This window comes from Diplotaxodon limnothrissa, linkage group LG22 (genome assembly GCF_057381915.1).
Source record: "Diplotaxodon limnothrissa isolate DT_005_m linkage group LG22, D_limnothrissa_male_GT1.1, whole genome shotgun sequence".
Taxonomy (NCBI): Eukaryota; Metazoa; Chordata; class Actinopteri; order Cichliformes; family Cichlidae; genus Diplotaxodon; species Diplotaxodon limnothrissa.
The window spans coordinates 20,181,035-20,206,096 of NC_140616.1; the positions used below are offsets into that span (position 1 = coordinate 20,181,035).

General features: G+C 40.4%; 1 protein-coding gene across 1 annotated transcript; it reads left to right on the plus strand.

The window, feature by feature from the left end:
* Window positions 1-1,750: 1,750 nt before the first annotated feature.
* Window positions 1,751-23,748, plus strand: cpne4b (copine IVb). The gene is made up of 15 exons (XM_085346696.1): window positions 1,751-1,921; window positions 7,342-7,521; window positions 11,165-11,236; window positions 11,552-11,626; window positions 12,241-12,324; window positions 12,420-12,509; window positions 14,287-14,385; window positions 14,675-14,761; window positions 16,414-16,473; window positions 16,568-16,701; window positions 16,946-17,000; window positions 17,235-17,286; window positions 17,870-18,003; window positions 18,418-18,654; window positions 23,617-23,748. Exons 1-15 carry the CDS (start codon window positions 1,751-1,753, stop codon window positions 23,746-23,748), a joined length of 1,662 nt encoding a protein of 553 aa, XP_085202822.1.
* The last annotated feature ends 1,314 nt before the right edge of the window (window positions 23,749-25,062 follow it).

Sequence of the window (25,062 nt, forward strand, 5' to 3'; positions counted from 1 at the left end):
GCAGTGTTTCCAATATAGCAGTCATAAATCTAAAGCTTATTATAAATAAGTGTTAGCTTTACAACCAACATCAGCTGCTGTAACCTTTGAATAAAGAGCTTATATTGCTGCTTTGTATTTTCAATATGCTTGCTATTCTGTATATATATGTATATATGTATATCAAGAATGATTGAAGATTTTCAGAAACACTTTTCTTAAAAAAGTTGCCCTCCTACTGTATATCCCTATATATTGCGTGGGCTTATTAAAGATGATATAATGGGAGCTTCATTGCTTCATTGCTAAGCTAAGATTGACCTGCCCTGGTTGTAGCTTAAAAGAGTGGTATTGATCCTCTCATCAGACTATTGACAGGAAGGCAATTAGTTCCCAATATGTTGAAGTACTCCTTTAAAGACTCGGAAATGGTGAAAATGGGTGAAGAAATGCAGGGGAGTAAAGCCCACCATATCCCAGTATGCATACAGTACTGCAGGTTAGGTGTATTTGAAAGATGAGAGGGTTGTCATTTATTTAGTTATTTATTTACTAAACTACTGAGTACAGCTGTTTATTCTGCTTCTTGTGCCAGAGACAGTGTTGGCATTTCAACCAGTATAGTCAAAGCACTTATCCCGATCATCTTTTTCCACATTATCTTATGTAGAAAGTAAGAAAGTGCATATCAAACAGCACACATAAATGCTAGTGTGGATATATGTGACATGCCAAATCAAGCCTCACTGATTTTGACTTTACAAGCTTTTACTTTAAGAACTTTAAAGGTGTAATTCCTCAAACAGGTTCAACACACTAATTAGGAGTGGCAAATTGAGTCTGCAGAACCCACACAGTCCTGAGAGTAACTTTAAACAAAACACTTATGTGGGTGGTTGATTGATGCGTAGAGTTATCCCTTTGAACATGTTAAATTTTATTCAGATCATTGCTGGTGTTGGAATAGAATAACTCACCTTGACTAAATGGAAGGTGGCAGATATATTTGGGCATTTTTTATTTATTTCTTTTTTTGGTGTAATGATGTGTCACATTCTTGCAGAGTGTAACTATAAGACGTGATTCATTATGAATGGTTCGTTTCACATGACTATGGCAAAAAAAGTTTAAAAAAATCTCTGTGTCACAGTAATTAGATACTTGACAATATTCTATTTAGGGATGTGAACATTATACACGCGGCGGAAACCTGAGGAGAAACCCGGCAATATATTCTGGTTACTCAGCATAGCTCACTGTATTCCTGTGAGCGTGCACACCGGTTTGTTTGCATGCATGTGCTTCCTTGTGTTCCTCAACATTATGCATACATACATACATACATAACGTTTGCATTAACATTTGTAAATGGACTTCCGTGCAAATGTGTGTTAATGCTACACAATATATGTGCATTTGTGTACATTTGTGGACCTTGCCTGTAATTCAGAGGTTTAGAGTCCCTGACCTTGAACAGTTTGAGAGCTGTTTGCTTAGTCAGGGCCACTGCATCTGCTCATGTCAAGGCAAAACAACAGGGATAATGCTCTGCAGTGCACGTGATTTTTTCCCCATCTATCTATCTATCTATCTATCTATCTATCTATCTATCTATCTATCTATCTATCTATCTATCTATCTATCTATCTATCTATCTATCTATCTATCTATCTATCTATCTATCTATCTATCTATCTAGATCTTGTTACAAAGTACAAATCAACCCCATCTTTTCTTCTCTTTCATTTCAGTGTGTGATTGCGCGTTCAGCATGAGTAACATCTATGAGTCTGCAGAGGCCACGCTGGGCTTCATCAGCTCTCCGTGCCTGACCAAAGTGGAGCTGAGAGTGGCCTGCCGGGGCATCTCGGATCGTGACGCCCTTTCCAAACCCGACCCGTGTGTGGTGTTGAAGATGCAGTCACATGGCCAGTGGTTTGAGGTACAGTAATTGGATGGGAGGAGGGGTGAGAGGTACGGCGTGTAAATGTTTGATAGCCAGAAAATAGAGGTTTAATGGTCGGGCGGAGCCATCTGTGGAGTGTTTATTATTCTGAAGTGTCCTCTCTCGTGATGCTGATTCTACCCAGGGTAAGACACTCTGGTAAGAGCTGCAGGTGTCCGAGAGTCTGTACGAGTCTGTACGTGGGCGCAGTTTCATATCTCATTGTTGTTCTGTTATAAATTAGATCGCTATTTCAACTATTGCTTTGGTGGATTATTTTCCTTTTACTCTTGTTGTGGGGGTCCACAGAGATGATTGAACAGCCCAATGTTATTCACCTAGTAATATAACATTGTGACCTCTATATTTGGGCTTTGAACACTTTCACAAATACTTTAACTTTGGTCTCTGTATAATTTTCTTTTGCTTCTAATATACACTTGACACATTTTTCATTTTCAGTAAAAGCCATGGCACACTCTACGCAATTTGCCCATGACCTGATGTGTGTGACTGTGGGGCTCAAGTGCATTCATCATCTCTTCAGGTTCTATGGCAAACAATTCCTTGTGAATTTCTCCGCAGACAGCACTTGAAATTACTCAAGCACGTAATTGAATTCATGTTTGACTAAATGATTGCGTGTAATCAAGAACCCGAGCTATCGTGCAGAGCTGTGATTGTGTCGCTAACCTTCCTCCTACTAAACTGAGAGTTATGTTTGGTTCTTATAAATTATGGATGTTAATCGTCAAAGAGGTCACCAGAAAGCATGACTATTGTCGGCTGGGCTAAAGAGTTTATTTATCTATCCAAATATTTCTGTCATCTAGGAATTGAAAGCATGATCTTAAAGCATACTTTTTGCAGCATTTCCCAAAACAGCTCATACATGGAGCAACGTAATTAACCTTTAAAAGGCCGTATGTCATGGTTTGTCTGGCCGGCCTCAAACGTAGGACTCAGGAATGAAAGTTCATTGAGTTTATTTCCAGTTTTGGTGCATCTAATGTTACATACAAAGTCTGTTTGAAGTGCTCAGTTCAAAAGTCCAATACGTAAAAAATCAAATGGAAGAAGGTTTCCGTGAATCCAAGGCCATCCTAAGAAGAGACACATTAGAAAGCTTTGGCAAGTAAAGTGAAACAGAGACTTACAGCAAGGCCACATGGAAGCTACTGCCTTTATAACGCTCAGGCGAAGACTGATTGTCAGGTCACAGCTTACAGTTTTTCTCAGTCGCTTTGGTGCGTTTCTCAGATCAGAATTGAAATTCTCATAACTATTAGTTCAACCTCCACAACACTCAGTCATTTGTGCACATCATAGTAGCAATTTCTCCTCTCTCTGAACAAACTGCAAATGATTTTGGACATGAATCAGTTGCTTCCATACATTTCCCTGCTGCTTTCTGACATTTCCATTTGCTTATGTCATGTCAGTCAAAAGTAATCATACCTATGGATGCTGAATAGTCATTCCCAATAAAACTAATAGTCATACATCCATTGCTTAAGTCATCACACACAAAATTGTTGAACTAGTTATCACATGCCAAATATTGGCCATCTGTCAAGCAAATCCTATACCTTTCTGTATCATTGTTCTTGGAAATGTCTCCGAAATTGAACAATTGATCTCAGGTGAATTACAGCTGTCACTCATGAGGAGGCTCTACCAAATTGGTGATTTTATGTTTACATGTATTCTACAGTGAACAAGTGACTGTAGCATATTTTTCTTTTGCACAATTCTGTAGGATTACAAACACTTCTACACAATGGAAATGTGAAACGTACGTATTCAGTGTCTTAGTTACTCCCAAGACTCCCATAACATCTACAGTGACTTTACTGCACATTTCAGATGGCTGTACAGGTAGGCCATAGTGCTGTTGTCAGCATTTTCAGGTGTCACCAATTGTTTTTGCAATGGGAAACACTGAAATTATAAACTGTCATAGTGGAAACATGACAATGCCATTTGACTATCTTGTTCATAAAGATGGTGTCAAGACTTTTCATTTTGATGGCACTGACAGTTTCATTGACATGGATACTTGCTTTTGAGGTATGGATAATCAATTCTGTGCATGTGACGTGCTTTTGCAGGCTATCCACTAGGTTTTGCAGTTTGCACTAATTGTTTTGGGAAATGCACTAACTGCTGTGCAAATGTTAATGGTGTTCTGAGAAACGCACCAAAGCGACTGAGAAAAACTGTAAATAGCAAACAGCTGATTGCTAGATGATCCAGGAGGATCCTGTAAGGCAGGTAAACACACTCACACACAGAGGAGCAAGCACGCAGACAGAGAGAGAGAACAAAGGGGAGAAACAGTGGAGACGCAGAGGAGGACTGGAGGACCATGACACCGTAACTCACCCACAGCCTTTAATACATGTGTCAAAATGAGGCTTTTGTGTCAGTGAATGAGTCATCGCTACCAAAATAAAAAAGTTCTTTTGATAATGTGGACAGCAAGGCGGTGAGAAGTTTAGATATTTTGTCAGGATGACAGTGGCCTTAAGAGGTGTCTTTTTCTCACCTTCACATTTCCTAACTGCCTGACTTTTTAAAAATATTTTCACATATCTTGACGTTGAAGGGCCACTGATAGAAACTTTTATTTTTCTGAGAATAACTGATTTCTTGTTGACAAAATGAATGCAGATGACAAGAGCACAGGTTTTACGTTCATTGTAAAATACATGTAATGTGAGAGGAAACATATGTTGTATTAATGTAGGGTCTTTATCTTACAATATAAAAGCACCTTGAGGCAACTGCTGTTGTGATTTGGCCCTATACACATATGATTGGGACACAACAAGAAGACCATTAAATGTAGCAGGAGGTAGCCACAGACTATTGCTCCCTTTTTATTCTTCCTGACTGATTTTTAGCTAGTTTTAAGTCTAGTTTTTTTTTCTTTGCAAGCTCCTTTGACTAGTTTTAAGTCCATCTCCTCTAGGATGGCACATTTAAGTTCATCCCTCAGCACAGTCTCAAGAGTGAGGAGGCGATGGCGGGAGACAGGCTGTTACATGTGGAGAGCTGGCCAGGGCTGTACAAGGGCATAAATCTAACCTTTGTGCACGGAGGACCATGAGGAGCACTGCCAGAGCCCTACAAAATGACCTCCAGTCAGGTACTCATGGATGTTTCTGACCAAACTGTCAGAAACAGACTACTTTTTTGTGGGAACTGTGCTCTCAGCCCAGCACTGTGCTGCTGGACAGCCCTTTTCAGCACTCCTCTTGCAATGGTCTGTCTCCTGTTATCGCTTCCACTCTCTTGAGATTGTGCCGGGAAATGCAGGAAACCTGGCATACATGTATGTGCCATCCCGAAGGACTACCCGTTCCTGAAGTTATGGGCAGTTTTGCTTGTCTCTTTTACAATAAGAAAAAAAAAGGATTGTTTAACTTTATGCTTTAAAGTGTTTTTTCTTTCCCCCCTCACGACTCAGATGCTTTTCAAGCCTTTCAAATGCCATCTCATACTCGCACACAAAGCACTTCTACTGAAGCCAAAGACATGCTGAAGACTCGCAAGCGGCGGCATCAGCGTTGAGAATGAGGAATCAGGGCGATGTTGCAAAAAAGAGGATCTTTGGTTATTTTTAGTTTTCTTTCCTCTGCCTTTGGGATGGACAGACATACAGTATATGGAGTGAACAGTGTTCCTTTTAAAAATGTAGCTACGCACACCCACACATCCGTGCAGATCCTTCCACATTTAGTGCTACACTGTCCCACTCAGCAGATGTACGTTTACGTATGTAAATCCACACGTGTAACTCGTTTGCACAAACTGTCAGCGACACGGAAGCTGCACTCCCACACACACACACATATACACCACTTTCCATTTCCACAGGGGCTCAAGATCGAGCGCTCTGAAAGTAGTGCAGCATTATTCCTCCTTTGGAGACGCCACAAAAAGCTTTTGTACGACACAGTGCTGCGTTTTTTGTGTCATGTCTGCGTGTCTGTGTCTTCATGAGTGAGTGTATGCGTTACAGTAAGCCCCTTTTGCAGAAGTGTGGGAATGGGCCGGGGGTATCATTGCCCATCAGATCCAGAGTGTCTTAATTGGATAATTGTTGCGAGAGAGCGTGTTTAGGCCGCTTGGATAGTGTGTGTTTATGTATTCATGTCTCTCGATGCTTTAATGAGTTGCCAGCCTATTGAGAAAAGCATCAGGATAAGGCCAGCATTTGTGTGTCTGTCGAGCCTGCTGGTGCGCTCTTCACTTTTGTCTGTGTTTGCGTGCGTTCGTGTGCCAGAGGGTTATCAGCCATAAAAGGGAGCCAGTCATTGCTGCTAGTGTTAGATAGGTTTTGTTGACAACGTCGCAACATACTTTTCTTTTTGCTTCCTAATCCTTTGAGCAGTCAGAGGGCTTAAAATGTGAGATCAATGTTACAGCTGCAGTCAAATCTCTGTGCAATCAAACAGCTCGGGTGATTTTTAGTCATCACGAAAAATCAATAGCCGCAGTTCTCAAGTTGATAAGTGTAAACAATGTGGTAATGGCTATTTGTGGTTATTGCCGCAATTCTGAAAAGTCTGTTGAGGTTCGCAATCAATGCTCAGCGGCAGTGTTTCTGATGTACAATTTTCATACTTTAGTTCACTTTGGAAAGAGCATAAAAAATCCATTTAAAGTCAGACTGCCTGTAGTAAAAAGCACAGTGTTATGAAACTGCTTTTTCAGAAGAACCATAAATGATGTTCTTTAATGAAATTTCGTGAAAACTTGAATCCAGTGTCCACGTGAAGAAGAATAATCAGGTTTTGCCAAACGTCTTGATATTGGATTTCTTTTTTCACCAACGCACATAAAAGATCTCAGTGATATTGCTAAAGGTTACGAAGAGTTCATCAATTCAGATTCTGCGGTTTGAATAAATAAGTACTTATATAACTGAATCTGTAAAAAGGGGTACAACAAATATAAAAATCAGTAAATAGTGGTTACAGAGTTGCTATTTATTGTTTATCGTGATAAAAATACTTGTACAGATAATGATAACCTAATAAAATGATCATTAATAAAAAAAATTTTTAAACAGGGGAAGTATTTTTCTATTTTGTCTTACCTTTTCTCTTTATCAGCTCTTTTTTTAATTTATGCAGCCCTCTGGGTTCTTGCTGTGGCAAACATTTGCCAAGCATCTGTGTGGTTTTACAATAATCACTCTGGTGGGCTGCAGTGATTTTTACAGGAATCATTGCAGTCCATGATGATGTTTCTGAAACCAACTGAATTACCAAGTTTTCTGTTTTAAAGAAATTTGGAACCACCAGAAGTAGAAGTCAGTGTTTCTTTCTCTACCTTAAGCTTTGTTCTTTTAGGTGCCACAGATACTTTAAACGTAGCGTTGTGAAGCTGTTTGTGTCTGTTTGCAGGTGGACCGCACAGAGGTCATCCGCAGCAGCAGCAGCCCGGTTTTCTCCAAGATTTTCTTGGTGGATTATTACTTTGAGGAGGTCCAGAGGCTCCGCTTTGAACTTCACGATATCAGCTCCGGCAACAATGGCCTCCGTGATGCTGACTTCTTGGGAGCCATGGAGTGTACCCTAGGACAGGTCAGTGAGTCTCTTGATTGGATTGTGCACTCTAAAGGAAGAGCATGCACGAAGCAAGCAGGTCGATTGGGAAATGGGTGTGACTGATGAGTGCAAACATAAGTGAAACAGTCACAATACTTTACAAACTGTTATTCCTACTCTCACCCCCACGGAAGTTAAAAAAATAACACATAGCTCCTATAAGTCAAGCTTAAATTAACTGAAAATTAAAGAGTGTGAGGTAGGTCAGTGAATGTGAGAGGAGTTCAGAAACAATCAGAAATGTGTGTGATGTGAGTGTTTCTGGAGGCGAAAGCATGACAGAAATGCACTTGTAACCTCCGAACTGGATTCACCTTGTGCATTGCAAACAGTAGGTGCAGTAAAAAAGCATATAAATCTTCCTCAGAGCAGCATGCTGTTGGGATAAGAATCGTCTACTTCAGTATGCTCAGTCAGCTACTTCGTTAAAACCACGGCAGGTGAAGTAAATAATACTGATGATATCGTAATAAGGCTATTTTTTCTCAGGAAACCTCAGGCCTTGGCATTTATGTGAGTGTAACTAAATAAGATTATTATTTTAGACCAAGGACGCCCACAGTGTCGGCAGCACTTCTTCCCCCCAGAGGATAATTGCCCCAAACGCACCACAAAACCTGCTTAGAAACGGTTAAAGGAACAAAACAAAGAGCCTTAGACATTGACCTGGCATCCAAAACTCCCCAGATCCCAATCCAATTGGGCAACCATGCCATACATATGGAGGTCAAACTCAGCACACAACCTGCATGACGCTACACTTTGGCACCAGATGCCGCAGGCCATCCTCACAGGTCCTGTATGCATGCCACAAAGAGTGGCAGCTGTTTTGGAGGCATGAGGGAGACCTACACAGTATTAGGTTTCAATGACTAAAAAACAACTTCAGTTGTGGAAGGATGTCATCTTTCAGCCTGAGTTCAGTTGATGCACTGTCTGCATTAACATGCTTTCTCCGTCCATGAGTGCTTCTGATAAAAAGCCCTGAGGGTGCCTGAACTGTTTTCAAAGCCTTTATATGTGCTTGTGCTAAACTGTATACCCTTGTTATTCACTTAATGGATTTGTGCCTCTTTAATGAAGAAGTTTTAATCAATATTTAAAGATTTGGTTTATTTGCATTTTTCACTCAATATCCAAGAGCATTTAAAAGAAAATTGTTATTGCACTACTACTCATTAACAATTTGAATAAGTGCATTTGAGGGAATTGCTATCTAATGTAATATTGAATGAAAGGAAATAGGACGCGCAGCCCAGTGTTTCCCTTATCTTTAATGTCAGGTCTGCAGTTAAAGGAAGTGTTTACTTTTTACTACTCATCAGAGACAGCACAGAGCTGGTGGATGTATAACACTGACTTAAGGGTGTGAAAGCTTCTTGGAGAGGTTGTTTGGAAGCTATTGTTTATATAATCATATTATAACTCTGTTAATAACTGTATTTGAAAAAATAGAGGTTATGTTTATCTTCCATCATATCATTTGAAGCAATAGGGTGATCATTTTCCTTTTTCTGTGTACGATAGAAGCCCTGAATAGTTGCTAGAGGAAACGCTTGTTGCAGACGCATTGCATCAGTGATATTGTAACAGACATGTTGCATGTAAGCATTTATACCTGCTGTAAGACTTAATTCTGTTATAATCAATGTTGTTGTTTTTTTCTGCTTTATTGGCAGAACAAAAAAACAAAACCCAAAAAAAGAAACCGTGACAGCACATTGTAGGGAAACGGAAACAATGAATAAATAAGGACAATGAATGAGATTCTAATTACTAAATGCCTCAGTAGTGCCAGTTAATGGTGTCTAAGGATCAGACCAAACGTCCGAGTACATGCCAATAATTTTCAGTAGACTCACAATGGACACACCGGCATTGCACATAAATGCCGTGTAGGTGTCACACAGGCGTGGATGGTTTCTTTAGTTGTGGCATTAGCATGCAGTGACAGTGTGATTGCAGTAGGTTGTCCACCTGATTTAATGCATTATATTTCATACCAGTCTATATGTCTATACGTCTGTACACGCTGCACCTCCATTAATATCTACAACAGTGCCTGTGTGTATCCGTGCATCAGGGTATTTGATGTAAGTGCAGCGCCTAGTATATTAGGTGCAGTAATCACCTGCGTGCCTAAAATATAATTTACTTTTTATCAACAATTCAGAGGAAGTCTGGGGTTTGACAAAAACACGAGCTGAAGTTTTGTTTGTTGTTTCCAGCTGCGAAGCAGTCTTTCCTCTGAGTTTATTAACAGCTTCATCCCGGCACCAGATCGGTCACGTCAGTGATTACTTATAATCATCTGTTACCCCTGACATGGAGATAGGATCTTCCAGGATCTATGTGAACCTTCTTTGTCAGCAACACAGACAGACTACATGGTCTACTTGCATTGGGAACACACAATAAGCTTTCTTGATACAAAGGAAATTCTAAGTTGGGGATGTAGATGTTTTTAATGTGCTTGTATGTACGTGTACAAATGCCTTAGCTGTAGCAGGAAGAGGCTGTGTGTTAGTCGGTTGGTGTGTTTGACACATCATCGTGAGTGTGCATGCACTTGTCTGCCTGTGTAGCACGTTGTCAGGCTATGAAAGAGACTATGAAGTGCAGCTGAAGTAGAAAAAGGGAGAAATTGTGGTACCTTTGAAAGTCCTTGACAAAATAACACTACTATAAGATTTTCTGCTGGTATTACGACCACCATCATCGCCATCTTCACCACAGCAAATAACAATAAGGATAAATTGGTCTGGGAGAGTGCAAGCAGCAATCACTGCCACTTGCAGTGAAGCGGCGACAGAGCACCACCCAGGAGGCTCCAGAACTGGCTGGCAAAGTCAGTCACCCCACGTCGACAGTATGTCTTTTGCCACCTTGTAATATTTTAATCATGAATACTATTCATATTACCATAGTTTAATCCTTTCATCTTGTTACTTCGTTTAATTTTTTAAACATTTTCATTTATTGCACCAGATGTTGGTCCTGTTGTGAATCATCCCCACACCCTGGAGGTTTGCTCGATGTCACTTTGCTCCTGTTCTTAAATGCTCTGAGATCCTGAGCAGTGAAGTTATTTTTTAGGGCTAAATTTATATGAAATAGCCAGATTAAGTTGATAACTATGGTTTAAGGGGAGCAACATGGTGGCACAACCTTGTGAAGCCTATGAACAAAAAAAAATAGTTAATGTACAATACATCGACAGTTTAATAATATTAGTGCCAAATGGGGCAGCTGTGGTTCAGGCGGTAGAGAAAGTCATCCAATAATCAGAAGCTTGCTGGCTTAATCCCCAGCTCCTCTAGTCTCCATGTGGATGCGTCCCAAATTGCCCCTGGTACATTCACTGGCGTCTGAGTGCGTATGTGTAATAAATCAAACTGTATGGGTGTGTGTGAAAACTGGAACATGTGGGTTATAGTGTAAAGCGAGTGGAAAGGCAGAATATAAATGCCAGCCAGATAAAAAGTCAGATGTTTCAGTTTTTAGAGACTAAAGTCAGTGTAGAGTAGAGTGAATATTTGACTTGAGTTCTCCAGACAGATGCAAACTCTAAGTGGAGGCTGGAACATCTGAGGTGATTTTTTCTTTCTTTTTGTTTCAGATTGTTTCACAGAGGAAACTGACTAAAGCTCTTCTCAAACAGGGAAACACTGCTGGAAAGTCTTCTATCACGGTACGGTATGGCACGGGTTCCAAAGTCAACCGAACCACGTTAAACACTCCTACACATGCAAAAATCACACACACACTTAGACACGCACACACACACACACACACACACACACACACCACCTCTGTGCACTCAGACACCCTGAAGATAATTAATTTGATGATGTTGCCTGTTCAATCTGTGCTGTAGCTCATTTCCATCTCATTTTCTCTCACCTCCTTCTTACATCTCCGTGTCGATCTCTCTCGCTCTCTCTGTCTGTCTCCTTTCGCCTCCCAACCTTCCCTCTCCACCTTCACTCTCTGCCCCGCTGTATAGGTGACAGCTGAGGAATTGTCTGGAAATGACGATTACGTTGAACTCTCATTCAGTGCACGTAAGCTGGACGATAAGGTTTGTGCACTTTCAAAAATACTCAGAAATGTTGAAGTTTTCCTTAAGATATGAGGGTAATTAATACTGAAGATGTGGGTCTGTGTGTGCATGCTGCCTGGTTGGTGTGTTTGTGTGTGCGTGTGCTTGGAGAAGTATGTGGGCAGAGCTGTGGGACTTGATTATGAAGAAACACGCACAATACACACTAGTACAAGCTGGTATTAAAGGAGGCCTGCTGAGATAGGTGGGCACCCCCTTTCCCAATAACCCTCTTTTATCTCACCACCCCAACCACACACACCGATAACTGTATTAATTTTCCAGCCGGCACATGTGCGCGCGCACACACACACACACACACACACACACACACACACACACACACACACACACACACACACACACACACACATGGATGACTAATCCAAACAAGTAGTGCCCTGGGGAAAAGATGGAAGAAAGCATGGGAGTGGTGGATAAATTGGAGAGGACAGGAAAGGGATAGGTGGAAGAAACAAAGAAGAAAAGGAGTTTAAAGGGGCGAAATAATGATTCTGTTAGTGTTCGAATGATTTATGGTGATCAAAGGGAGTTCTGAGGGAATGCCTCACATGCGTGTTTTCTCTCTGAAGGATTTCTTCAGCAAGTCAGACCCTTTCCTGGAGATTTTTAGAATAAATGATGACGGCACTGAGTCGCTTGTGCACAGAACCGAGGTAACTGCGCTCGCACATCCGTGGAGATGTAGGCAGCTGTTTTAGTTTGGAAATAAACAACAAGCGTGAACTGTCTTTGTATTTATTGTGCACAGACGGTCATGAACAACCTGAGCCCAGTTTGGAAATCCTTCAAAGTTTCCTTAAACACACTCTGCAGTGGAGACCACGACAGGGAGCTTAAGGTGAGTCTGGGAATATTTTTTCTGCAACAATCATAGTGGCAATGCAACTATTTAAGTTCCTCCAGTAAAATGCAAGACTCATTAAGAGGGCCGAAGTCAAGCAGCACCCGAGTGCTTGCACAGCATCATCACCAGCCTGCATTTTATTTATTTAAAACATAAAAAAAGAAATGCCATTCATTCAATAAATGCGGACAAAAACTTAAAATGACAATAAATAAAGTAGTTTTACCCTTTTTCACCTACATACAAAACATGACATTAATGCAAAGGACAGCGGCACGTACAAAAAGCCTTTGTCCCTTTCTCTTTTCAGTTCCAGGAGTTAAGTTCAGGTCAGGCGTTTTTATGATATCATTGTGCTATTTAAAAAGTCAGATGGGCGTTAAGGAGCTCAGTGGTTATCTTAAACTCTCGCCTTTACTTGTCAGAGGAGATCTCTTCGCCTTTTTGGAAGCAGTGGCCGCCACGTTCGGAGAGAACGGTTATTCTTTGGCATGAATAAACATGAGATTGTTCATTAAATATTCAGAGGTATCTTAACTCTGCGTGGCTCCTGACAGCGGGAGAAAGGGCTCGCACGCGCACGCACGCCGTCGGCTATGGTTTCCAGGGCTACCTGTTTCGAACAGTCAGAGCTTTAGTGAGAAATGGCAGGGCAGAGATTTCTATTCAGACAAGTGCTTTCTTTTCACCAACAACAACAACAACCTTTATTTATAGAGCACATTAAAAGCCTAGGCATACCAAAGTGCTTTACAGAAAAACAATGAGCTACACCAGACTCTTAACTGACCAATGCATAAATGCATAACCCTCCTCTGCAGTGTCTCGCCGTCTCTTCCTTTGTACTTGCAATCGGCAAGGAGCCCATTTCTCCACCTCTTTACTTTTCTTTCTGTCCTTTCGCTGGTCTCTCTCTCTCTCTCTTTGTCAAACAGTTAGTATTCAGTGAATGGAACAGAGCTTCTTAATTTTTTCATTACTCTCTAGCACAGCTCTCAGCAGTTTGAAGTGGAAGCAAGGCTGCAAAAGCGAGCGCTCGCTACCTCGCGCGCGCACAAATTACTTTCACAAACACAAACATGCATGCGGCCCGCAAACGATCACACACAAACATGCACGCACGCTTTAGGTGCGGACTGTGAACAGCTTAAGTGGGAGACAGGAAATTAGGGGATTACAGTGAGTCATTGTTTTTAATCAAGCATTGCTGGATTGCTTCTGATCGCTAGTTGCTGGGGTGACCTCATGCAAGGAGGTTATAATGCAAAACTGCACCGCTGAAGGACTCGTTCACAGGCATTAGAGCTTCACAAAAGACCCGAGTTTTTTCAGTCCGTGTTAACATGTGTCTCTATTGACAAACCTTTTTGAATATCATTGATTGCAGTGACTTTGCAGGACAGCCTACACATGAGAGCCTTGTGCCATCCTTTGAAATGAAAGGACTGAGTCTTTATGATGTGCTTAGCTTTGCCCCGCTGACCCTCACTTGATTGAGGCAATTTGTCTTGCTTACTAGCTCCCAAGAGCGAGTCAAACTATTATGTCGAAAAACACACACACAAGCGTAAAGCTGTCGCTTAAGCCGCGTACCTCTCAGCATCCTCAGATTAATATTTCACCGCTCCGTTGCCCCCCCCCACCAACACCGCCTTATCAATCATTCAGCATGGCATTTCCCTGCATGCCTGCGAGTGCCTGTGTGTGTTCGTTTAGGTAACGGTGTTGCAGCTGTGCTCTAAATGAGTGAACGTGTGTGTGTCTCTTCCAGTGCACAGTTTGGGACTGGGACTCCAATGGAAAACATGACTTCATCGGGGAGTTTCATACCACGTTTAAGGAGATGAGGGTAGAGCAGGAGGGCAAACAGGTGAGAAAATGCGCGCTCGAGCTCCTGCACATGCTCACACGAGAGGAATAAAACAAGTAATGTTTACTCACTGACTCAGGGCCATAAATTCATTTATGCACTGTGAGCCCATTTGCATCTCTGTCAGTGCTTTTATTCACATATCCAAAATAATCCTCATTTAAATAAAAGCAGAGCTCCTTTTTAATAGCTTCGCATCATTATGTAGCAAATACATAACGAGTCAAGCAAATTCCTTCTGTGCTCCCTTGATACCATCTGCATTAATTGTGTGTATCTGTGCGCCTAGATCCAATGGGAATGCATCAACCCTAAATATCAGATGAAGAAGAAGAATTACAGAAACTCTGGTGTTGTCATTCTCAACCACTGTAAGGTAAGGTAAAGCTTTTTCTGTCTGCGTTCCTTCTTTTTTGTGCAACAAATGGTTATTTTCATTGTTAATTTAAATCTCAACTGACTGTTTGGGGGATTAATTGTTTGACTTTTAAAGCATGAGATAACAGTGGAAAAAAAGACGTGCCTTCTAATTGCTACTTTTGTCCCATTAATATTCATAGACCTAAATACACTATTTTTTATAATTATATTAAACAGAGAAAAGAACGATAAATGCACAAACCTTATTATCATTGTGTTTCTGACTATAAATACATTTTATTTTGCTAGGAAAACGGGAAAAGTGAGGAGCAATTTATTGAAATTTGCAAATTTACGTGGAAATGCACATATAAAGCAAAAGCAGAGTTTGTGCTATTCAATATTTGACCATCTTTTTTTCCTTTAACACAGCCTGAACTCTCTTAGACAAGCTTTCTTGTAATTTCTTTAAGTAGTCTTCAGGAATAGCTCTTCTTCTTCTTCTTGAAGGGCATTTCAAAGCTCTTCTTTGGATGTTGACTGCCTTTTATTCCGTTCTCTGTCAAGATGATCCCACACTGCTTCAGTAATGTTGAGGTCTGGGCACTGGAGGCCAGTTCATAACTGATGGTGCTTTATTGTGTGTTTCTACCCTTGTATCCTTTACTGCATTAGCAGTGTGTTTTGGATCATTGTCATGCTGAAAAATAAAACTGTTACCAATCAAATGTTTTGATGGCACTCTTCTGTGTTCATAATTCCTTGGATTTTGAGCCATGAAAGAGCCTCCTCCATGTTTTACAGAGGGTTGTAAACACTCACTGTTGTACCTCTCACCTGGCCTGATTACTTGAACTAAAACCTTCCAATCTGAATTCATCACTTGAACCTGTTGCCACTGATTTTCAATCTACTTCTTTTGTAATTTGGCATAACTCAGCCTTTTCACCCTATTTCGCTTCCTTAAGTTTGGCTTCTTGGCAGTGATCCTTCCACTTAGACCATTTCTGATGAGGTCTAAGTGAACATTAGATGGATCAACCACAGGGCCAGATGCATTTCTTGGGTCCTGGGTCAGGTCTTTGCTGGATTTTTTTCATACTTTTTAAAGACAAAAATTTTAGCTACTGTTCATATGCAGATTTTAATGCCTCTTTGAAAAGCCTGGAGAAGTGTGAGAGAAACACATAAGAAAATCTGGCTACTTGTAACAAAATATATAGACATGACAGGTTTTGACTTTTGCACAGTACTGTAACTATACAGACAAATGTCATCGAAATTGCTATATTTGTATATAAAATGTATTTGTTTATTTTTTTAAATTATTTTCCCATTTAACAGCACTGACTGCATTATGTCCAATAATTTCTGTAGTGATCACCTGACTGTAGGTAGCACTTTCTGTCATAATCGGGCTGTCAGTTCATTAATATAGGGAAAGGGCCCATTACATATTTTTAATAAGAAGCTTCTAGTTCAATATAAATAAAAACAAACAAACAAACAAACAAAAGAAATAACTGGAAAATGGGTGGGAAAAATGGAAAATAAATAAATGAATAAATAAAAATGGGTAAATCCGATGGAGAAATTACTAGAAAAGTAAATAAATAGTATTAGTAAACTAGTAATCAATAATATTATGGGTTCTTTTTTTCCTGACAGATTATTAAAATGTATTCCTTCCTGGATTACATCATGGGAGGCTGCCAGATTCAGTTCACAGTAAGTTCCCTCAAATGTAATCTCTTTAATGTTTACATCAATGTGCCTGTTTGTGTCCGTCCATGCTGTGTGAGCGTACATGTTTCCATCTCAGGTGGCGATAGATTTTACAGCATCCAATGGAGATCCTAGAAACAGCTGCTCCCTCCACTACATCCACCCCTACCAGCCCAATGAGTACCTCAAAGCGCTGGTGGCTGTAGGAGAGATATGCCAAGACTATGACAGGTAGAATCCACTCCATCAATCATCGTTCCACCTAATGCTGACACAAGGGCACACATCCAAACACAGACACACTCTGGATTTTCCCTCTGAGAATCAAATCCTTCCACAAAAGTCAGCATGAAAAAAACCTCTTCCTTTGCTTTATGAGCCTTACAAAGCTTTTGTCCATTATTTTTACCCTTCTCTTTTTTCCTTATATTTATTTCTTTTTCCCAATGAAATATGTCTGTCTCTTTTTCTCCAGTGATAAGATGTTCCCTGCATTTGGATTTGGAGCTCTGATACCCCCTGACTTCAAGGTAGGACATTTGGGAGCATGCACATGTGTGCAAAAGCAAAGGGCAGAGTGGGTGGGGTGGGTCTGGAGAATTTATATTTAGATTTGAGATCTTTTTGGAGGCTCAGCTTGCTTTTGATCAACATGAAAGGGGAATACATCTGTCAACCTGTAAATTGGACTGAATGCATCGTGCTGAGTGTGAGTGGTGTGTTGTGGCAGTAAAAAGGCCTTGTCTTTTCTGCCCTGCCTGAAGGTTTCACACGATTTTGCTGTGAACTTTGATGAGGACAATCCTGAATGTGCAGGTGAGCTACCCACACCCTTCCCCTCCCCCAAACACGGACACAGAGACATACACACACTACTTCGCTTACTCAGGCTCGCGCAAACATTCGCATGCACAACCAAAGCAGTCCCCTGCATGCCTCTCATATCTCCCTTGCTGTCGGTCCCATATTCCACCCTTTATATTTTTCCCTGATTTTTTTTTACCCTGTTTTTGCTCCTCACAAATATGCACAGACATACGCACGCGTTCGAACACGCACGGACGCACACGCAGCTGGGAGGTTTGTCACTATGCTGCTGGAAGTATTTCAGGCTCGTGTACACAGAGAAAAACAACACTAATCTGTATGTGTGAAATGGGCTTCTGTGCTCCTCTCTTCACATAGCTGACGTTCCCGCCGTGACGGCGTGTGTGTGTGAGGATAATACGGGAATATTTTGCACAAAATGCTCGGTCACCTCACAGTGCGGTCACATACACAGACTCTGATTCATCTTAGCAGATGCTTTTACAAGTATGAGAACTTTTGGCTCTCCAGGGTCAGGCAATAAACAGAAAAATGGCAGCAAAAACAACCCACGTGTGTGTGTGTGTTGCAGGGATCCAAGGTGTGGTGGAGGCCTATCAAAATTGCCTCCCTAAGATCCAGCTGTACGGGCCCACCAACATCGCTCCAATCATTCAGAAAGTGGCCTCCTCTGCCTCAGAGGAAATGCACACCAAAGAAGCCATGGTGAGCGAGAGAAAGAGAAAGATGGAGAAAAAAACCAAACTCATTTGGTCTTGTTATTGTGTCTGTTGATGTTTGCACTGGCACACATGGAGAGAAGCAAAAGACAAATAGTAATAAAAAGACAAAAAGAAATTAAAGGATGAATCAAAAAAGAAAAAAAAGATGAATTGAAAAGAACTTGGAGCGATTGATATTAATTTAATTCTGGTCATAAATTTTAGAGCAGAAATTCGTCTCTGACTTAATGCCTACTGCTTCTCTCTGGTGGATTAAAATGAGTTTTATTCAAATTAGCCCCTGACAAGAAGCCATTTTTAAAACACAAATTTAATTGAACATGTATTCTTCATTTCTCCCCCTTCCACCCACAAATACCCCTCCTTCCCCTCACCCCCTTTACCTATGTCTCACCAGGAATACTTCATCCTGCTGATCCTGACGGACGGCGTCATCACTGACATGGCCGACACGCGAGAGGCCATCGTGCACGCCTCTCACCTGCCCATGTCTGTCATCATTGTTGGTGTGGGCAACGCAGACTTCACAGACATGCAGATCCTGGACGGCGACGACGGGATTCTGCGTTCGCCCAAGGGCGAGCCTGTCCTCCGCGACATCGTCCAGTTTGTCCCTTTCAAGGACTTTAAGCATGTAGGTGGTGGTCGAGAGGGTTTTGGTCAAAAAGCTCTGACTGGTTAATTTAGTACACAGGTGTCAAACTCCAGTCCTCGAGGACCGGTGTCCTCAAACCTTTACATGTGTCCCTGCTGCAGCACTCCTGAATAAAATTAGTAGGTCATTGGCAACTTGACTCCATGCTGAGGTGGCATGCAGTCAACCCTAGTCAAGTAAATTCAAATACATGTATAAATGTAAGTGTTTGGAAAATTGTACTGCTAAAAGGATTTTTATTGCACCATGTTCATTCACTCATGAGCTGATGTAACATGAATGAAATTGCTGAATTGCCACCTCAGCATGCAGTCAAGTTCTACAGTCTTGCTAATGAACTGCTAATTTTATTCAGGTGTGTTGCAGCAGGGACACGTGTAAAAGTTTGAGGACAACGAACCTCGAGGACTGGAGTTTGACGCCCCTGATTTAGCACATTAAAGCTTTCTCAGCAACATTAAAGCACTGGAAATTTAAGGAGGTTACTGACATGGAGGGAAGATGTTTTGATCACTACTAAAAAGGCTATAACTATCACTCAGCTCATCCAGCTGTACTACTCCAACATTCAGTTATCCACAAGTCCCATTCAATTTCATGCCTCGTGTCTAAAAGATCTTAATTATGATAGGGCTGTTTTACAGCAGACATTTAGAAAAAGAAACAGCAGGGAAGCACTAATGAGATTAATGGTAGTTTTGTTGTATTTGGGCACAGAGCCTTAATGTGATTAGTAACACCTGTGTATCCCGACTATTTCAAGTCAAAACGGTTGCTTTGACGAGAGCCTATTTAAAGCACTGATGTTTTTTTTAATTTGTTTTTGTTTTTGTTTTGTACATTGCGAGGTATACGGGTCAGTCAAGTCACATGCAGTATTAAATTAATGACTTGTAACAGTTTATTCTATAAAAGCTTTTAAGTTTAAACACATTTCAGTGGTGGCACGTCGATGTTTAGCGGTTTACCGCTCACCTCACAGCAAGAAGGTCCTGGCCTGGAATCCTGGGGCCTTTGTGTGGATTGTAGACATGTTCTCCTCACATCAGCATGGGTTTCCTCCCACAGTTCAAAGACATGCTTGGGGTTAGGCTAATTGGTGATTCTAAACTGGCTGTAGGTTGTTTGTCTCTGACTGTGCTGCAACAGACTGTGCTACCTGTCCAGGAAGTACACCCCTCTCACCCGATGACAGACTACAGCCCCTAGATTCCATCCAGGGAGTCTAGGGTTCAATACATTTCCAGTGCATTTAAATAATATATAATATAATATATATAATATGCTATCTAAAACTCAAAATTAAGTCTTTTAAGAAGATTTAAAAAATGTTGTTTAAACTCTGGCAGAATTTTCTTTTTAGCTGTTGAAATAATCAAATACATAAATATCTTCTACTGAATATGCGCATATTTGATGTGGCACATTTTTACACTGGATGCCCTTCCTCTCTTCCTAACCCTCCAAGGGATGTGTACCTCCTCTGGGTGTTAGATAAATGTGTTAACCTCTGCACTACAGTGCCACTCAGCATACGTAATTACCAAAAGTTTGCTGATGAGACAAGTAAAACTGTTTTGACCATCCAGTTTTATTGTTCTCAAATCCCAGGGTTCGCACAGTCTGGCATATTTCATCGAACACAGGATCGAACAGAAAGAAATGTCACTTATTTTTATTTTATTAGTTAATACATTTAATTAATTTATTGTTATAAATTCTATAAATTTTATTTAAACATATTAAGAGTGTGTATATATATGTATATATATATATATATATATATATATATATATACATATATATACTGAAATATGCATGTCACGTCACTGACCTACATATGCATGTTTTTAAAGTAGATATAAGTACTGAATTGGTCTCAAGACACATTAATACTAAAAGATTTGGATCATGGCAATAAAAAAAAACTGTTTGGGATATCACTAATTATCCCCACATGAAGACAAGCTTCAGAACCTCAGCAGCTGTGCCTCCTTCTGAATAAATTATAGTTAATAAACATTTCCACTTCATTCCAATGAAAATGAATTCAATTCATAGTTCTGTTATATTGCTATATTCGATCTGACCAAAACAGACTTGAGACTCAAAAACAAATATACGGTAAATGGCAATTAATCTCAAATAGCATGCAGATTGCAACAGTAACTTTCAAATAAAATCAGACGTCTCTCCCACTTTATGTGGTTTAAAAAAGCGAGGGGATATAAAATTCTCATATTAAATTATATTTTATGTAGTATAATATGCAAAGGCAAGTGCAAACTGAGAAAGTACGACAAGTAACAAAATCGCACAATAATAAAATGTAATTTAAGACTAAACAAAACAAAAACACAATCAGAAGAACACAAATGTTGTGTATATATTTGTGAACACCAATTTCAGTGTTAGGTGTTGGGATTTTATTTGTACTCTGAATTTCTGTCTTGTGTGTGGGGGATATGATTACAGTATTCAGGGGATTGAAAGTGTGACTGTGTGGGCGTAACGTGCTCGGTTTGCTCGTCAGAATTCATCAACTATTGGCTATCGGCCCTCTCTGTGTGTTTTTATGTGCGTGTTTGTGTGTGTCTCTGTCTTGGCATTAATTTTGCCTGCCTTTGACCAGATGTGTTTGGCTGGGTTCGTTATGGTGAGCTTGATCTATGACAAGTCAGGAAATTAAACAATTACGCAGTAATAGAAAGGGAGGAAGGAGTAGGAACATGCCGCATGGACGCGTATGAAGACAGACAGAGACATACTGAGAGGAGAAGGAAGGGTGATGATGGGTGGAGGATGTGAGACAGCCCATGGGTGGTGGTGCTGGTGTTGGAAGGAGGTCAGCAGGAGACCGGAGCTAAAGACAAAAGGGAGCGAGGGAGTGTGTGACAGAGGTGGAGAGGTGATTTTCTGCTCTGTCGTTTCTTTTCAGAGGGGATTAGCAGGACGGAGCTGCTGGGTGACAGGCAGAGTGGGGGATAACAGGTAGATAGGAGCAGAGAGGAGAAAGCATGAGGCAGGGTGGAAATGAGAGGAGGAGGAGGAGGAAGGGTGAGGAGGTTGGGGTGGGAGCACTTTGATGATGCATTGTCTCGGGGAATTATGTGAGACGGAGTACGACAGACTCTCTGACTTTGAGGATTCTGAAGTGTGAGTGCTGTGGCAGTATGTGTGTGTGCCCGTGTGTAACAATGTGTGTTAATACATGTGCTGGAGGAAAGGATAAGGATTTCTTTTCATTCTTTCTTCAGTAATATACACGACTATTGTATATTTTACACATTTTTAAAAGACTTAGTCAACTATCTATTCTTGTCATTCTTTATTAAGCATCTTCTTAATCTTTTTAATTTAGGGATTCACTTAATTAGACACAACCATGTAACTGTTGGTTAACACAAATATCTAATCGGCCAATCACATAGCAGCAACCCAATGCATTTACGCATGTAAACATGGTCAAGACAGCTTGCTGAAGTTCAAACTGAGCATCAGAATGTGGGGAAAAAAGGTGACTTTGAACCTGGCAAGGTTGTTGGTGCCAGACAGGCTGGTCTGAGTATTTTGGAAACTGCTCATCTTCTGGGGTTTACTTGCACAGCGATCTCTAGGGTTTACAGAGAATAGTCTGAAAAAGAGAAAATATTCAGAACGGCCACAATGCTTCGAGCCGAGATGAACGTAACTTAAATAAGCACTTGTTACAGAACAGATCTGCAGAAGAACGGTGTTCATTTTGATTTAGTTTTATTCATATTCTTTTGAGTATTAAGCTATTTAGTTTGAGTCATAATTTAGTCTATTTTTCTTATAGTCTTAGTCTAGTTTTAGTCAACTAAATATCATATGGTTATTGTAGACTAACTCTAAAGTGGATTCAGTTGACTAAAATATAAAGTGTAAAAGTTTGTCATGCTGTTGCTGTGAAAGTTGCTCCACACGGTTTACAAAGCGTCTTATTTTCCTTGACATTAAATGCATAATACCGACTGTGCACCATTTAAATACCGAAGCCTGCCTGGTCTCCAGTAGAGCACCTTTGGGATGTGGTGCAACAGGATATTTGTATCATGGATGTATAACCCACAAATCTGCAGTAACTGTTTCATGTCAATACAGACCAAAATGTCTGAAGAATGTTTTCAGCACCTTGTTGAGGCCACGCCATTGAGAATTAAGACAATTCTGAAGGAAAAATGGGGTTTCAACCCAGTACTAGCACAATGTACCTAATGAAGTGGAATTAAGAGTGTATATGTTGAGCAGTAAGTAAAAAGGTCAAATAGAGATTTAAAAGCGCTGTCAGTAGCTGACATGTCATGAACTACTCACCAAATCCCTTCGTATAACCATCTAATCCCCACTTTGAATTTGGAGAAAATAAGATGATGACAGTCACGGTTTGACTTTTATGACTTTTACAGCAGGCATCTTCACAGCTCACATTAATTTAATAATGTCAAGTAAGTGAATTTGGCTTTGTTTGAAAATGTATTTCCACTCATATTTTTAAAGTGCTTCTCAGGAAGTTGCCACAGACTTTTGTCAGCCGACCCAAATTTTAAAAAGAAGTAATTAAATCACAACATTGGAACAACTGGACTGTTTTCCACTGGTGTACTTAGCAAGGTCTAATGCAAATAGTTGCTTATTGTTGCAGCCTACTGAGTGCTTTTGTACAGGATGTGATGTACTTGCCTCTTAGGCGTTTTACAGCATGGATGCAGAAAATATAAACCAGGCCAGGGTGTAACGGAACATAAAGGTGAGAAGGGATGTTTTGAGGTTTTCAGATGAGCTCGTCTGGTCACATCAGTCTCACTGGTCTAAACCTTTGTCAGCATCAAACTCAGCAGCATCCTCGACTCAGGCATGCGTGGTGTTACTGGTGTATTAGTGACCTGTCTCCTCTTGTGTCTCTGTTTGTTTTTCCAGGCCTCCCCTGCTGCCCTCGCTAAGAGTGTTTTGGCAGAAGTCCCTAACCAGGTGGTAGATTACTACAACGCGAAAGGAATTAAACCCAAGTGCATGTCAGATTATGAGTCCACAAGAACCTTCAGCCCCTGACAATGGACTGAGTGCACACATACATACAATTACATATACATGTATGAATCCTATATCTACATTTAAGTACTGTATAAAACGTATACATGTCCAAAAGCACAAGCACACACATACGCAAACAAACATGTACACAAAACAATACTACATACAGTAGACTAGCTCAGAGAATTAGCTCGTTCTGGTGATACAAATTGAACTACTCTATTGGTGACTATTGCATGTTTGGCCACAGTGGCATCACCTGGGAAATTAACTGCTGTATTATCTACTGTACAATAAAAAAGGTATTTATAGAAATAAGAACAGTCTTCTGAAACAGCATGCATATGCAGACCTTAGCTCACTGGGGGAAAGAATGACACTCTTACCTTATTTAGATAACTAGCAAGTGCATAGACCAAACTATCTGTCAGCATAGAACCTAATATGTGAGATGCATAACCCGAAATGCTTAGAATTAGCATTGCAAATGTTATTTATAGGATTGATAGCATTTCTGTTTGTGTACTGCATAAATGCATGCATTATTCAGCTCCTGTTAATTCCCCTTTTCTAGTAGTTGCTTGCTAGTTATGAAATAAAGTATCTTGTCATTTGTGTGAGATTTGGGGTTGTCTTTGGTGTTTGGGGTTCTTTTCTACAGATTTGTTTGACATTTTGCTAAATGGAATGAACAACTGAATAATTGTAATAATTTCTTAATAACCTTCTTACATTGTAAAGAGTTTTGGGAGGATAGAAACGCTTGTGTGGTAGATACTCATCTGTGAGCTGAAAATGTTTTTTTCTTCTGTATTCTGCATGTTGATTATAATAAAGACCCTTTGGTTTTCTCATTTTAGTGTGATCTTTTATGACGGGATGTCTTCCTTATAGTGACAAAAAACAAGAACATATTGTGTAAATGTCAAATACTATGTAACAGTTCTGATAACCCCTGCCAAAGATCTGGATTTATAATAAAATCCACATGGCCAGCCGTGTTATTAAATTAGCTCGTACTCCACAACAGCTCCAAATGCCACACACTTTTCACACACTGCTAAAAACCATCAGCCCACAGACACCTACACTGACATGCCTGCCTTTCCTTCACTCGTTCCTAGACAGACATTAAAATGCTAGAATAAATTATTTCACTAATCTCCATACAGTTTAATTAATGCAAGCCAAAGTTGGGCTGTCCTAAGAGGACACTCCAAGCGTGCCTCGGGCTCTGGTAGTCAGATCTGTATTCAGCTCATGAACCTTTAATATCTCTTTCCCTATCATAGATAAGCCCCATCAGAAGAGACCAGAAATATCAGCTTCACA

Excerpts from the sequence above, each read along its gene's own strand:
- cpne4b (XM_085346696.1), top strand. The coding sequence starts at position 1,751 with ATGAGTAACATCTATGAGTCTGCAGAGGCCACGCTGGGCTTCATCAGC. Across the intron at positions 17,001-17,234 it reads TGATACCCCCTGACTTCAAG|GTTTCACACGATTTTGCTGT; the intron begins GTAGGACATTTG and ends CCCTGCCTGAAG. Across the intron at positions 17,287-17,869 it reads GGACAATCCTGAATGTGCAG|GGATCCAAGGTGTGGTGGAG; the intron begins GTGAGCTACCCA and ends TGTGTGTTGCAG.